Genomic DNA, 14,625 nt, shown 5'->3' with positions numbered 1-14,625 from the left:
AACCCCCCCGGAGTGGTTTTTATCTGAGTTTGTGCGACGCTGGTGTGTGCACAAAGACAAGTCGCGGCTGCAAGCCGAGTGTAGACGACACCTGGACCTTTCCTTTTTTCTTGGTCCTAACCCAGCTCCCAGGGCTGGGGAGTGTGTCCTGCTGCCCGCTCAGGGGAGGCCGCGGTAAGCATGAGCGGGGGACTCACAAGCATGTTGACTGGGAGTGGGGAGTGGGGAGCAGGGGTCAGCTCTCAGCTGAGGCTGCGTCGGCGGGGGGCCTCCCCTCCCCCAGGGCTGCCCCACAGACCCCGGCTTCCTGGATCAGGAGGGGAAGGTGGGCGCCTCGGCCAGCGGGCGGGCCATGCTCTGGATGGCCCACTGCAGGATTCCGTCGAAGGAGTGCTGCAAGACAGCAGAGCAGGGACTCGGGGACCGAGCACAGCCCACAGACAGCTGTGCACAGCCTGGCCGCCAGGGTCACCAGGCATTCTGAGCACCCTGACCCTCCCATTCAGAGGTAGGGAAACTGAGGCCCAAGGCACCACAAGACGTGCCAGGCGGGGATGGACTCCTCATCCAGTGCTCCATCATAGCATCCTGTAAGCACGGGGCGAGGCCACTGCGGCTGTTCTGCCCCTTCTTCTGGGGGCTCTCTCCCTCCCTGCACTCAGGGGCCTGGTCTCCGGCAGCTGCCCCTGCCAGAGCTACAGGGCCTGGGGTCCCCCCCAAAGACACCTGAACTGTGTGGGACACCCCTGCGCCCAGCCCACCGCACAGGGCAGGGCCCCACGACCCGAGGAGGACACATGTTGGCCCCCTGGCTCTGGGGATGGCTGGAGGAGTCTGACCCCTGTCAAAAGAAGGCGGAACCCCTAGAAGCCCCGGTTTCTTCCCAGTGACTGAAGCTGCTCATCCTTGGGGGCAGAGGCCTGGGTTGATGGGGCCGTGAGAGGTCCACTGAGAGGTTCCGGGGCGCCTGACCCACCCCCGGAGGACGCCAGGATTCAGCAGTGCTGGTGTGAGGTTCTGCAGTCCCCGGACCCCAGGGTCTAGGACCCCCGGACAGGGCTGGAGGCGGGAAGGGCTCAGGGCCCCCTGTGGGCTCCTGCATGTGCGGGGAGGGGCCTGCATGGGCCTGTTGTGATGCTTGGGAGCCCCAGAGAAGGGGGCTGTCCCAGCCGCTGGGCAGGCTTGGGTGCCGGCTGCTTTAGGGACCAGTGGGTGATATGTTACCTCGCTTAGGAGGGATTCCAGGTCGTCCCTGTGCAGAACCGGCTCGTGACCAGCAGAACTGTCCCCTGCCTGCAGCCCAGGAAAGGAAGGTCAGCCCAGCTTCCGCACCCCTGCTAGGGACCGCCAAAAGGAAGCAGGACTCCCTGCTGAGGCAACGGGGCTGGGGGGGTGCCCTAGGGGCAGAGGCTCATGCCAGAGCAGTGGGGCCGCTGCCCCAGGCAGGGCCCCGGGATCTGAATTCTAGCACCTGGCTCCTCCCAGGCTGCTGGGCACGGGCAGGGTGGGCATGAGCGAGCTCCTAACTGCTAGCCAGGCCCCGGCTCCCCTGGAAGCTGGTTCCCCGAGGCTCCCAGGGCCTGCCTGCCTCCACCTGTACGCGCAGCCTTCTAGGGAAAGCCAGGCAACTTAGAGAACCAGCTAGCAGGGAACCTGTCATGGATGGGGAAACTGAGGCCCAGAGAGGAAAGTGCCTGGTCCTATGCCAGCCATTCAACCATCCAACAAACACTGCCAGAGCCCATGGTGCCCCTGGCTAAGGGGCCAGGCCAGGGAACGAACCACACAGGAGACAGCCAGCTTCTGGCTCAAAATCGCCAAGTCCAAGCTCATCAACACGGGTCTTGGGAGGCAGCACCAGCCCGAGGGCGGGAAGGGGGAGCACAGCCTCCAAGGCTTGTCTGGTGGGGGGGCGGGGCTGGGGGAAAAAAGGTCCGGGGCCACACCCACATTCTTGGGACTGCGCCTGGGGAAGGTGGGGCCGGGTGGGGGGGGGGCTAAGGGGGCGGGACGGCTACTCTCCAAGGTCATTACATTTTACATCTCAAGGACGAGCTCTTTTAAAAGCAAAGATCCCAGGTGTCCAAGAGGAAGCATCTTCTTTCGGGAAGGACCCCCTAGGGTGGGGCGGGCACCCCCGCGCGCTTGAGCGTGCGCGGTGCAGACGGGTGGGGACGAGCCTTCCAGGCCGACCCGCAAAGCGCGCGCAGGCAGGTGCGGGCCAGGCTGTGGGGCTGTGCGGCAGTCCCCTCGTGGGCACGGCCTTGGCCCCCCAGTTCCTGGGCTGGCCTGTTACCCACACAGCGTGTCCGGGGAGTAGGTGGTACTGTCGGGAAGGAGGCTGGGCCACGGATGGGAGTGGGACTTCTCACCTCCCCCAGGGCCCTCAGAGGATGTCCTGGGGTCAGGGACACGTCAGGAAGCCTGCATACAGGACTCCCAGCCCTCGGGGCTCCCGGGACCAGTGCCGCTCAGCCGGAAGGCAGACTGACGACCACGACCACGGAGAACTCTCCCGGCTGGAGGCAGGAGGGGGCTGCAGGGGGGCCTGGGGCGGGGGCGCCCAGAGGGGCCAGAGGACTAGGAGCCCCGTGCAGCCCGGCCACACTGGGCAGCCCAGCGGGCTTGCTCTTCCCAGGTGTGGGGCCTCCGTGCTGCTCCCGCCTCACCCCCACCCACCGGGGCTATGTGCGCCCCAGGGACTGGGAGAGGGGGACTTGGGGCTGGGCTCGGTCACCGTGAAACGGGTCCAACCGCCAACTCATACCACTGTTGCTGAGTGGGTGTCCCTTTCAAACCGATGCTAAGTTACCCAAAAGGGGCCCGTTTGAACAACTGTAACGTGTGAAAACAACCAACGAGGGGTTCATTGGTGCTCACCCGGGAAGCGGGCACCTGGGCAGTCCCTGGAGGTGTCCCGGCCACCCCAATCCCGCGGGGTCAGGGCCTCCCCGAGTAGCACTGACCTTGGCAGGCTCTAGCGCAGCGCGGGCGGGATTTGGGGCGGTCGCCCCCTCCTCGGGGGCGGGGTCTGCGTCTCCGGAGCAGGATCGGCAGCGCGGGACGGCCCTGCGCACAGCCGACAGGGTGTCGGGGGCGCCGCGGCCAGTGGTGTCCCTCCCCGGCCCAGCGCCCCAGCCGTCGTCGCACTCACCCTGGCCGCGCGACGGCCCCGGGGAAGTGGCAGCGCCAGTGGAAGGCGGCGGCGCAGTGCGCGCACCGCAGCGCGTCCGTGCCGTCCCCGCACACGCCGCACCGCGCGCCCGCGGGACCCTGGAGGGGAGCAGCGCGGTGTCGGGAGGACAGGGGGACACGCACGGCCACGCCCTCTGCCCCGCCCCCGGGAGCTCAGGGACACCGGCACCCTCGGACTGCAGCTGGGAGAGACCTCCTCTGCCTTGGTGGGCCCAGACCCCCTTTTTAGGGCTGGTCAAGGGGACCCCAGGACTGCACCCCCAGAGGAGTCGGGAGGGTGTGGGGGACTGGGACTCCCCAACATGAGGGGCCACCCCCCTTATCGTGGTAGCTGGGGGTAGGGGTCTCAGGATCAGGGACAGAATCTCACTCCCGCTGGGGTCCCTCCGGAAGCTTCCTTCCCGGCCCAGCTCTGGGGGCGCTCCTCCATCACCCAGCCCCCGGGCCTCCCTCTCCATGGCCAGTCTGGCGGCTCTTGGCAAAGGCCTCCCTCAGCCCTGAGACTGACCCCCCCATCTGACAACAACCCCTCTCCCCCAGCGTGTCAGAGCTCCATGTGGGGGCCTGCAGGCCCTGAGCCCCCAGCAGACAGCCACCCGACCCCAGCACCCCCTCACCTGCTGCCCCTCAGGGCCCACACACAGTAGGGGGCGCAGGGCTGAGGGGTCCAGCACCGGCAAGGGGGCTGCCGAAGGTGGGGCGGGCAGGTGCTTGTAGGGGGCAGCGGTGTCGGTCCCGACCAGGGTCTCCCTGGACAGTCCCTTCGCCTCTTCTCCTGTCAGCCTCAGTCCCAGAAGGACCTGGAACCGGGGGGTCAGTGCTTGGAGAGGCCACAGGGGGACTGGCACAGGGCCACCCAGGGAGTCAGTGATCCCCGGACCCTGGGAGCCCAGGGGAGCTGGTGTCGGGGAACCCCACACTGGGTTGAAAAGGTTTGGGTCCAGTTGCTCAGCAAGGTCCTTGCACCCCCATCTGAGGTGGGGTGTCTGTGGCCCTCGCAGGGTGTCTGTGGCCCTCGCGGGCTGTCGGTGAGCTCAGTCTGTACCGCGGCCTGTATTCTATCACCTGCGTCTCCGCTCCAGCCAGATGCTCAAAACATTCTGAGAGAATGTTCTCAGTAGCCGAAGGGCATCCCTGTGCTGGACCGACAGAGCTGAGGCCAGAGAAATGGGGCCACTGGAAGGGCCACTTCCCAGTGTGGAAAGCTGAGCCGGTGAGGCCAGGCCGGGCGGGGAGCGCACAGCTGCATGGCTGGGGCCGGCCCGACCTGCAGGAGCGGCCAGGAGGCTGGACAGAGGGTCCTGGAAGGGGCCTGCGCGTACCGGGGGCTCCGCGGGCGGCTCCGGGGGCGGGGGCTCCTCGGCCCGGGGCAGGTCCGGCGGGGCTCTTGCCTGCAGGCATCTGGAACACCTCCACGTCCCGCTGCTCCCGTGGCCACCAGCCGGGGGCGTGCAAGGCGAGCAGAAGGGACAGTAGACTCCCAATGCGCAGGGCAGGGGAGGCCTGAAGTTCCCTCCAAGTCACCCCTTTCCCTTTTCAGGTGGGGAAACGGAGGCCCAGGCAGGCCAGTGGGCAAAGCCACGATGGAGGCGCTGGCCCGGCCAGTCTGCAGGAGAGCCCAGGACACTGGGGAGGTTACCCCTGGTGGGGTGGCCCTCGCTAGCCTCGTCGGTGTCCTGTCTGAGAGCGTCTCTGCCAAGCCCCGAGAATCTGGGACTCCTGCTAACCTAGAGATCCTGGGCGTGGCTCTCATGGGCCCCGCGTCCGTGGGACCTCTCTGAACTGGGGTGTTTATACCCCCCGGACCCACGTTTCCACAAGCAGGTGGTGCCCAGCAGAAGGGGACATGGTCAAGGGCAGGAAGGAAGACGGCAGCCCCGCCCCGACCCTCTCATTCCAGTGACAAGCATCTGGGGCTCAGAAACAAGCCACCGGGTCAAGGTCACTCAGGGGGCTGGGCCAGGATGGAAGTGGGGGTCACTTGTCCCACCCAGGCTCTTCCCCTCCTGCTGTGGGAGCTGGTGGGAGAGGCTAGGGCTGGGAGTATCGGGTCAGGGAGAGCCAGGAGGCAGACTCCGGACAGGTACCCTGCCTGGGATGGGCACACTCGGCCTGACTTTGAAGACGACCTTGCTTGGAGAGGGGGGGACCGGCGGCTTGGGGGAGTTTGGGCTGGTGGGTGTGCGGTGAGATGGGACAGGATGGCTGTTTGTCACCAGGAGCCTTCTTTCTTCTCTGCCCTCTGGGGCCCCCTCCTGGCCAGGCTTAGGGAATGATGGGGGACCAGTGTGGGCACACGGGGAGGTGGGGAGGGAGGACCCAGGCCCCAGCCTCACGTCCAGTGATGTAAACGAAGGCCTCCCTCCCAGCTGCGGAACGGAGAAACTTCTGGGCAGCCTCCTGCCCAGGGTCAGGGTCCGCTGGGTAGAAGAGGCCATGGAGGCAGGCGGGGGCAGCCTGGGTGGCCAGCATGCCGGGCTCACCTGGGAATGTCCCGGAGCGGCGGGGACAGGCAGGCCAGGTGGAAGGCCCGGGGGCAGCCGTCGCAGCAGATGAGCTCCCCGCCATCCCGGCACACGGCACACTCGTCCTCGTTCTTCTGACGCGGGCAAGACACACGAAGCCTCTGGAAGATCCCGGGGTGGGGGGCGCCCTCCCGGGGAGCCCCTCAGAGCAGCTCCACTGCCGCATCCCCTGCCTGCTCCCAGCTGGCCCGTGCCCCAGATTCTGCCCCTGCTCCCTGCCCTCCCCAATGTCCCCACCTCTGAGATGTCCCCACCTCGCAGCCCAAATGGTGCCACAGTCCCCTCCGCGGGGTCACCTCCTCCAGAAGCCCACCAGACCAGGCAGCCTTGCACAGCGATGAGCACACTCGTTGTCATAACCAGCCCCCCGCCCCCGGCCACTGCCTTCCGGGGAGCCCTTGGAGGCAGGCAGGGATCCCGCCCTTCCTGAGTGCCTGGGGCCCAGCACCCTGCCCGGTATGGGAGGGGGGCTGTCAGAGCCGTGACCTTGCGCTGGGAGCCCAAGAACAGAACTGATGCTCCGCTTCCTGACTCCCAGCAGGGGCCACCCCCCACCCACTGGCCCGCTGGGAGACAAGGGACAGCGGGTCCTAGACCAGACCGTGGTGGTCAAAGCCCGGTAGGACTCGCTTTCCTTGACTTACTTGGAATTTTACGGTTGTGTGTTACCAGAAAGAGTAGTGCTAAAGGAAAGCCGGGCCTCTGTCCTCACCCCCACGGGAGTGCCCCGGGCTCGGGGCAGAAGGTGATGGAGGCATGTTCCACCCCCTCCCCCCGTGGGCGGAGCATTACCTGGTGGGGCTGGGGCTCGCTGGGGAGGGCGGGAGCCGCCCGTGCCCTGCCCTGCTGGCCAGCTCTCAGCTCACCTCCGCCCTGCTGGGGGAAAGGGGGGGTCACCACCAGAGGAGCCCCGCCGGCAGGCCCTGCCTCAGCTGAGCTCCCGGTTCAGAGGTCGGTGCTTACGGGGGCAGAAGCCTGGGGCCCCTTGGCCCGGACCAGTGTCTTCAGGCCGCTGCCCCGCGTCTTGCTCTTCGCGCTGGGGTCTTCGAACTTGCTGGGGGTGTAAAACTCCCCCCCGACCTGGATGCACTTCTTAGCTCGGCCTGGGAGGAGAGGCCGGCTGGGCCCCGCTCAGCGGCCCCGGGACCGGGCGCCCTGGGCAGGCTCTCGGCTGCCGGCTCCTGCCACGTCCCCGCCCCGCTCAGCCCCGCTCCGCTAGGGACCAGGCTCCTGAGGGACGCTGGGGACACTGGGTCCGATGACGGGTGCCCCCAAGAAGAGCGGAGAGGACACATACACAGGGAGGAGACCCTGTGGCTGGGCGGCAGACAACAGGGTGGAGGCCTGCGGGCATCCCAGGGGAGGGAGCTGCGAGGCGGGAAAGTTTCCTCCGGAGCCTTCCGAGGCAGCAAGGCCCTGCGACACCTTGATCTGGGGAGTCCTGTTGTTCGAAGCTGCCTGCTTCGTGGCCGTTGGTCATAACTGCCATGGGGAGCTCCTGCAGGGTCCTCGGGGCCCTCCCTGGGACCCTCCCTGGCTCCCAGGGACCAGCTGGCCCTCACTGTGCTCAGCATCCCCATGGACAGCTGCCCAGCTCAGAGGGAGGGAAGGGAGGTGGGGGGTAGGCTGTCCTGTGGGAGAACCTCCTGTGGGGGGGGGCGGTGAGTCCAAGACCCTGAGGGGCCCGTCTGAATGTGCAGAGCTGACCCAGGCTGTGGCCCTGGACCGCCGGCCCCCCAGAAGTCCAGGGCCCCGCACCCCCGAGGGGAGCCCTTGGTGCCCATCCCCCCTCCAGAGGTAGCAGAGTCATGGTCCCACCAGCGCTGGGGCCGCCAGGTGCTCAGGGTGGTCGGGGTTCAGGGGGCCTACGTCCCTCCTGCAGCCCCCCCCCCCCGCGAGCCGTCTACCTGACTCGAACACCTGCTGGATGAGGATCCCCTCCACCGCCCCACAGGCTCCTGGGACATCCCCCGACGACACCGTCACAGCCCTCTGGACCGAAGTGGACATGGTCTGAATTCCTGAGAAGAGGAGAGGCAGATGGGGGGTCACCCATCGCAAGGAGAGCCCCTGAACACCGCCTTGCTGCAGGCGGTGGGGGGGCGAGAGGTGCCTGGGCTGTGGAACCCTTCTTTCCTTCTGCCCAGGGCGGGCGTTGGAGGGGGCCCAGCCCCTCGCAGACAGACAGCCCATGAGTAACTGTAGAGAGAACCCGTGGGTGTGTGTGCATGTGCGTGTGCGTGCTGGGTGTGTGTGGGAGCTCACTCCGCACGGCGGGCAGGGATGAACATGGACCCCAGCACTTGGCCCTGGGCTGCTGGGAGGGAGGCCAAGTTCTGGGGCGGCCTGCAGGCCAGGTGACCACAGGAGGTCTCTGAGGTCCCCCAGGCTTGGGGCAAGGAGGGGACAGAGAGGGGCCAGGCTTCATCCAGCAGACGGACAAGCAGGACACTCTGGAGGAAGCGTGGTCTGGGCTGACCCTGAAGGACGGGGACACGGGGCCAGCCACATGTGGGGTGATCTGAGACGCCAGGACAGGCCCTCCGAGGGCAGCACCCCACCTCGCCTGGCTCACCGGTTCCCGGCGGGAGGCGCTGTGGCTCCGCGCTGCTCTCGGGCTTCTTGGACGGCTTGGCCTTCGCCTGGGAGCCTGCAGGGGGAGCGCACCAGCCCTGCCCTCATCTCCCTGCTGGGGTCAAGGTGGGGCCTCCCCAACTCCCTTTGGTCCCCTTGCTTTACTGAGCTCTGGTGTCCACATCCTGCCCACTTCCCAGGGTCCTGGGACAAGGGACGGCTAGGCTCACCCTCTAGGTATCCAGAGGGGACCTCTGCAGCCCCTGCTGGGCAGGCTCTTGGCCAGGCGGTGGGGAAGGGGGTGTGGTCGGGGGTGAGGCGCTCCCCAGGGCAGTCTGTGGCCGACTAGCTCCTCAACTAGGCACCTGGGCTGGAGGTCCCCTGTGGAGACGATGCCACAGGCAGGGCGACCCTTGGCTCCTCCGGGGCCTTCCTCTTGGTGGGGGGTCTGGGCAGCAGCACTGGGGCCTTGGGGCCCGTCGGGGGCTTCCTCCCCTTCCGGGGCTGGCTGAGGTCCACATCTGCAGGGTGCGAGGGGGGCCGAGCCTCAAGACCGGAGCCCCCACCATGGCAAGGAGGGCAAGACCCCGGCCCTTCGGCACGCAGAGGCCAGGACGGTCCTGGGTGATGTCCAGGGGCTCCCTAACCATGCCCCGACCCTCCCTCCTCAGTCCAGCTGGAGTGACTCCAGCTGCCGCAGGCCCCCAGCGAGAGGGGCCGAGCCCCGTGGGACCCCCGCACCCCCACGGTGCCCTCCCCACCTTTGGGGAAGCCGTCTAAGATGGGCTGTAGCCGGGCATATCTCTCCAGGTTGTAGTCCTTAAAGAGAACCCTCCAGAAGTCCAGGATGGCAGCTGCGTCCTGGGTCAGGAGCCATGAGAGGAGCGCGTGGAAGGCCTGTGGGCAGCCTTCCTTCTCCTTCAGACGCAGAGTCTCCTGAAGCAAGGGCGGGGAGTGGGAGGCCCTGCCGCCTGCCTCCCCAGTACCCCCACTTCCTGACACCCTCCTGGAGGGTGCTGCAGGAGACGTGGGCGCTGTGTCCATGCCCCTGCGTTGAGGTGGGCGTGGCCATGCCCGAGGGTGCTTGGGGCGAGGGAGGCCGGCCTGGGACTCGGCTACCACACCCCTGGCTTGGAGGGCAGCTTCAGGAGGGCTGGGAGGGGGCATCGGGAGGACGGGAACTTGTCCTGGAGGCCAGGCCCCTGACCTGTGATCACACCAGCAGCCCCCGTCCCAACCTTCTGACACCCACTCGTGGGGGGCCAGTAAGGCCCATCTGAAGCTCGTCCTCCCAGACGTCGGCTCTGGCTCGACGGCAGGGCTTGGGGAGACTGGGGGGTGCCGGGAGTCCGGATTGGGGCCCACCTGGAACTTGTCCTCGGGGACCACGTCGTGGTCGGCCAGCGCGTGCAGCAGCGGGAAGGCGCTGTCCACGGCCACGGCGATCTCTGTGCGGTGCAGCCTCAGGAGACGGCGCAGCACAGCGTCCCCACCTGCCCGGGCCTCGCCCACCGTCGTGGGTTCTGGGGGCATGGGACTCGGGGCCCCCTCTCCCCGCCTGGGGTCGCGCGGCCTTGGGATGCCACTGGACTTGGGGAGTGTCTGGGCCATCTCTGCCTTCTGGCCCGCGCGGCCCTGTCCGGGGGCACAGTGGGGCGGGCACCTGTGGAGGGCTGAGCCCAGTCAGCACCCCATCTCTATTATAGCAGACTCTCCCCGAAAAGAGCAAAGGCTGTTCCCCAGAGCCAATCAGGGCCAGAGGGAGGGGCCAGCATGGAAAATTCCGTGTAATCCAGTGAGGACAAGGCCCCAGGCCCCCCCAAGTTCCGCACCTGCCAGAAGGCCGCTGGCATCCCTCCCCTTTGTAAAGGAGGCTTCTGGACTGGGGCCGACCCCTCGGTGAGAGGGCTGGGAGGCAGCCAGCCCAGGCACCCTCCACCTCACCCAAGGCGCACGGGACACTCAGCCCGGGACCACGGGGCTGACTGGGGCAGGGCCCCCAGTGGGGAGTGGGCATTACCACCTCCATTGCTCAGGCCCCTGGGCCTGGGCTGTAGGAGGGTCAGATGGAGGAGTGACTGTCTGATGGAGGACTGAGTGCATGCCAGTGGGCACACACTGGGCATTGCCTGCAGGCTGTGTGACGCTGGCCCAGTTGCTTTCCCTCTCTGAGACCCACCTTCAACAGGAGCACACGCCCCGGGGGACCAGCTGCAATCCACCGGCCCCTTCCTGCAGGTGTGTTCGGAAAAAGCTTGGAGAAGGCAGCTGGCGCGGTGGACGGATGCCCCTGAGCGTGGGCCCCTGTCCTTGTCCTGCTCACGGCCCAGTGGAGGGACGCCCCAGGAGCCTTTCCAGGGCTGACGACAGAGGCTGGAGGGTGGTGCAGGGAATCGGGGAGGCCATCCTGGGGGGGTTGTAGCAGACAGGGGACCCGCATCCCAGGCTATGATGGGTGAGTGTGGGGGACCGGGTGCTGCCAGATCATGGGACCCAGCGTGGCCTAGGTCAGAGGCACAAGGGCCACAGATGAAAGGCACGTCCAGGCGGCCGGGCTTCAGAGCCACGGGAGGTCTTTTGGAAGAACCTGGACAGTCTTGGATGGGCTGGTGGTGAGTGTGGGGTGAGAGGACCCAGGAAGCCCGGGGTCAGGGCAGTGCTGGGCTGGGAGGAGGGGTCGCCCAGGCAACGGGAGGGGGCCCAGACAGATTCCGTGGGGGTGGGGGTGTCGCCAAGATCCCTCACGAGTTTAGGTCGCTATGTTCTCTACTGCGGTGGGAGTTCTGGGGGCGCTGCTGAGGGCCCCCTCCTCCTGCCACGGGAGGCCTGTGTGGGTTTGTCCCCCTCCCTGGGCTTGGGTCCCTCGGATTGCTGCCCGATGGGTGTTCTGGGGTGTTCAGGAACAAGCCTGGGCTCGGGCTGTGGGGGTCGTCACTCAGAGAGCTGGGACCTGTGTGTGGACCTCGAGAGCAATGAGGGTCAGAGCAGACGGGCCGGCTGTGGAATGTTCTGGCGCCTCCGGCCTGGGAGCAGGGCCCTCCTGCTCTGCCGGCCTCCAGGGCTGCGGGCCCAGCGGCTGCAGTGCTGTGGGTGGTGGCCACAGAGGGGTGGGGCTTGGGGCGGTCCCAGCCTGTCCTGCCTTGTGCCATCACAGTTGCCCAGAGGGAACACCCCCGGGCTCCCACTGACGCAGGGCCAGCCGCCCTCTCAGAGAAGCACATGCTCACCCCACCCCCGGCCAGGCCGCTCTGCACGCGGAATGCACTGTGACCTCTGAAAGAAAGCAAAAGTCGCAGTCACTGCTGACCGTAGCATCTGCTGGAGCAGCCGTGTCCCTGCTCATGGGGGTCTGGTCTCAGGGAGCCGAGCGCTTCGTGTCCCATCTGAGGGCACCTGCTGGGCCAGCAAGCCGCAGGGGTCCCACAGAGAGGCTCTAGGGGTGCTGAGGAGCCGTGCTGGTAGCGTTAGGGTGACCGCAGCCACCCCCCTGGCAGCTCGGTGTCCCCCTCCTTCGGGCCAAGCTGCTCTGCAGTGTCACGCCACAGCCGGCCGAGCTTTCCCCCAGCAGCCGACTCATCAAGGGACATTTAACCACAACACAACGGTCCAGGGGATAAAAATAGCCAAAAGGATTGAGTCTTCGCTTTTCTTGAGCTTCGAAAGCCTTGTGGGTACACCTGGGTCAGCAGCCGGCCCGGCCTGCAGGCGCCGCCCAGCTTCTCGCCAACAGATCTGCGAGGCTCCTTGGAGAATTTTGGACTTTCCACACCGTGGGGGTTTCCCTGGCAGCCCCCTCCTGCAGGGGCTGCTGGGGGCGGCCTATGAGACCCAGAGAGGAGCCAGGGCAAGGGGCCCACCCCGCCTTTAGCTGCCCCCGGCCGTTGGAGAGCTGGGCCTTACTCAGGTCCCCCTCGAGGCGCAGGGCACAGAGACCCGCCTGTCGCTCGGCTGGCCGTCTCCAAGCCTCTGTCCCCACCTGCGCGGGATCTCTTCCTCCGGCGTGGTCATTTTACGCACCAGACACGTCTCGCCCACCGCGCCCCGGGCCCTGTTCTGAGTACTTTGCAATTACACTCCATCTCACAGCTGCCCAGCTAGGCCAGCGTTGATGATCCCATTCTACAGATGAGGAGACTGAGGCCCAAGGAGGCTGTGAGTAAATGGCCTTGGATGGACGATGTCTGGGTCCACGCTCTCAGCACACAGGACACTGCTCACAGGCCCAGGCTGTGTCAGGTCAAAGAGGGGGAAATGTGATGTGCCCAGAGATCAGGGCAGGGTAGGGCAGAGACCGGAGGGGGCTGCTCCTCGGCTGCTCGGCTTGGCTCCTTCAAAGAAGCCTGGACTCGGTGACCTTCTGTGTTGCCGCAGATGGAGTCTTCAGAATGTGTGGCTCCCGGGAGGGGCTGGGCTCCCAGTGGTAAGGAGGTAGAGACCGCTTCAGGGCACTTGGGCCTCAGCTCGGGGAACAGGGCAGGAAGGGACTTCCCTCCTGGGAGGGCATCCAGGGAGGCTCTGTCTCCTGGTGACACTTTGCCAGGACCTTAACACCCTGTCAGCCACCAGTGAGCTGCATGACCCTGTCTGAGCCTCCGTTGGCCCATGAAAGATGCTCAACACTACTAATTCTTAGAGAAATGCAAAGGAAAACCAAATGAGAGGCCACCTCGCACCCACCAGGATGGCTATTATCCAAAACTAGAAAGTAGTATGTTGGCGGGAATATGGAGAAATTGGAACACTCATAAATTGTTGGGGGAATGCAAATGGTGCACCCACTGAGAAAAATGGCGGCTCCCCAGTAATTTCCTTCGTAAGTTAAGGTCTTCTTTTTTTTAAGATTTTATTTTTAAGTCATCTCCACACCCAACGTGGGGCTCAAACCCACAAACCCAGGATCAAGAGTCACAAGCTCCCCCGACCGAGTCAGCCAGGTACCTCAATATGCTGAATTCTTCGATAAGAATTACCGTAGTAGCCATTCCACTCCCAGCTGCACCCCCAAAGGAACTGAAAGGAGGTGTGCAAACAAAAGCCTGTGCAAAAATATCCACAGCAGCACTATTCAACAGCGGTTACGGGGCGGGAACGACCCAGGTGTTCATCTACGGAAGAATGGATACATCAAACGTAGCCTAGCCACAAGACGGAATTGTTCAGCCGTGAAAAAGATGGGATACAGAGCCTGCTGCAGTGCGGATACACCTCGAAAACGTGATGCTTGCTGAAGTAAGCCAGACGTAAAAGGCCACCCATTACACGGCTCCATTTATATGAAATTCCCAGAAGAGGCAAATCTGTAGAGACAGAAAACAGATCAGTGGCTTGCGGAGCTGGGAGAAGGGGAGTGGGGGTGACAGCGAATGGGTATGGAGTGTCCATGTGGGGTGACCAAAAAGTTCTGGAAATAGACAGTGATGGTTGCACACCATTACAGTGGACTAATTACTCCAGCATTTTGAACTTTCAAATGCTAAAACTTTTAAATCTTATGGTATGTTTATCTTACTATAAATAAAAACTCATTCTAAAAATCAGGCAGATGTATTGGTGGGGATCTATCTGTGGGTTCTCTGCTCTGTTCCACTGATCTGTGTATCTGTCCATCCACCAGTACCACACAGTCTCGAATACCACAGCCATATAATGAATTTTGAACTCCAGTAGGCCATCTCTGTCTGCTCCCATTTTACTTTTCTTTTTCAAAATTGTCTCTGTTACTCTAGTTCCTTTGATTTTCCATATAAATTTTAAAATATTCTATTTATACAAAATCTTGCTAGGATTTTGATAGGAATTACAGTGAACCTTTGTATCAATCTGAGGGAAATTAACACCTTTATTATGTTGAGTGTTGCAATCCATGAACATGGTCTGTCTCTCCATTTATCTAGACCTTCACCGATTTCTTCCATCAGTGTTTTGTGGTTTTCAGTATGTGAGTCCTACGCATGTTTTGTTAGACTTACATCTAAGCAGTTAATCTTTTGAGCAAGGGTAAATAGTTCTGCGATTCTATTTTTTTTTTTAAATATTGTATTTATTTATTTGACAGAAAGACACAGCGAGAGAGGGAACACAAGCAGGGGGAGTGAGAGAGGGAGAAGCAGGCTTCCCACCAAGCCGGGAGCCTGATGCGGGGCTCGATCCCAGAATCCTGGGATCATGACCTGAGCCGAAGGCAGACGCTTAACGACTGAGCCACCCAGGTGCCCCTGCGATTCTACTTTTGATGTCCACGTGTTTGTGCATTGTTAGTGCATAGAAATACAAATGATTTTTTTTTTTTTTTGCATGTTCATCTTACATCCCACAGCATTGCTGAACTCCC

General features: G+C 64.0%; 1 protein-coding gene across 1 annotated transcript; it reads right to left on the bottom strand.

Annotated features, from left to right (window-relative positions):
* Positions 1–312: 312 nt before the first annotated feature.
* On the bottom strand, positions 313–9,905 carry LOC111155678 (autoimmune regulator). The gene is made up of 14 exons (XM_022515968.1): positions 9,660–9,905; positions 9,056–9,230; positions 8,660–8,815; positions 8,296–8,370; positions 7,628–7,741; positions 6,684–6,823; positions 6,513–6,593; positions 5,679–5,794; positions 4,518–4,617; positions 3,813–3,995; positions 3,155–3,273; positions 2,967–3,069; positions 1,225–1,293; positions 313–393 (listed from the first exon to the last, which is right to left on the bottom strand). Exons 1-14 carry the CDS (start codon positions 9,903–9,905, stop codon positions 313–315), a joined length of 1,758 nt encoding a protein of 585 aa, XP_022371676.1.
* Positions 9,906–14,625: the final 4,720 nt, after the last annotated feature.

Source organism: Enhydra lutris, unplaced genomic scaffold (genome assembly GCF_002288905.1).
Source record: "Enhydra lutris kenyoni isolate GAN:26980312 unplaced genomic scaffold, ASM228890v2 scaffoldscaffold43, whole genome shotgun sequence".
NCBI classification, from domain to species: domain Eukaryota; kingdom Metazoa; phylum Chordata; class Mammalia; order Carnivora; family Mustelidae; genus Enhydra; species Enhydra lutris.
This window is presented reverse-complemented; position numbering and strand designations above follow the sequence as displayed.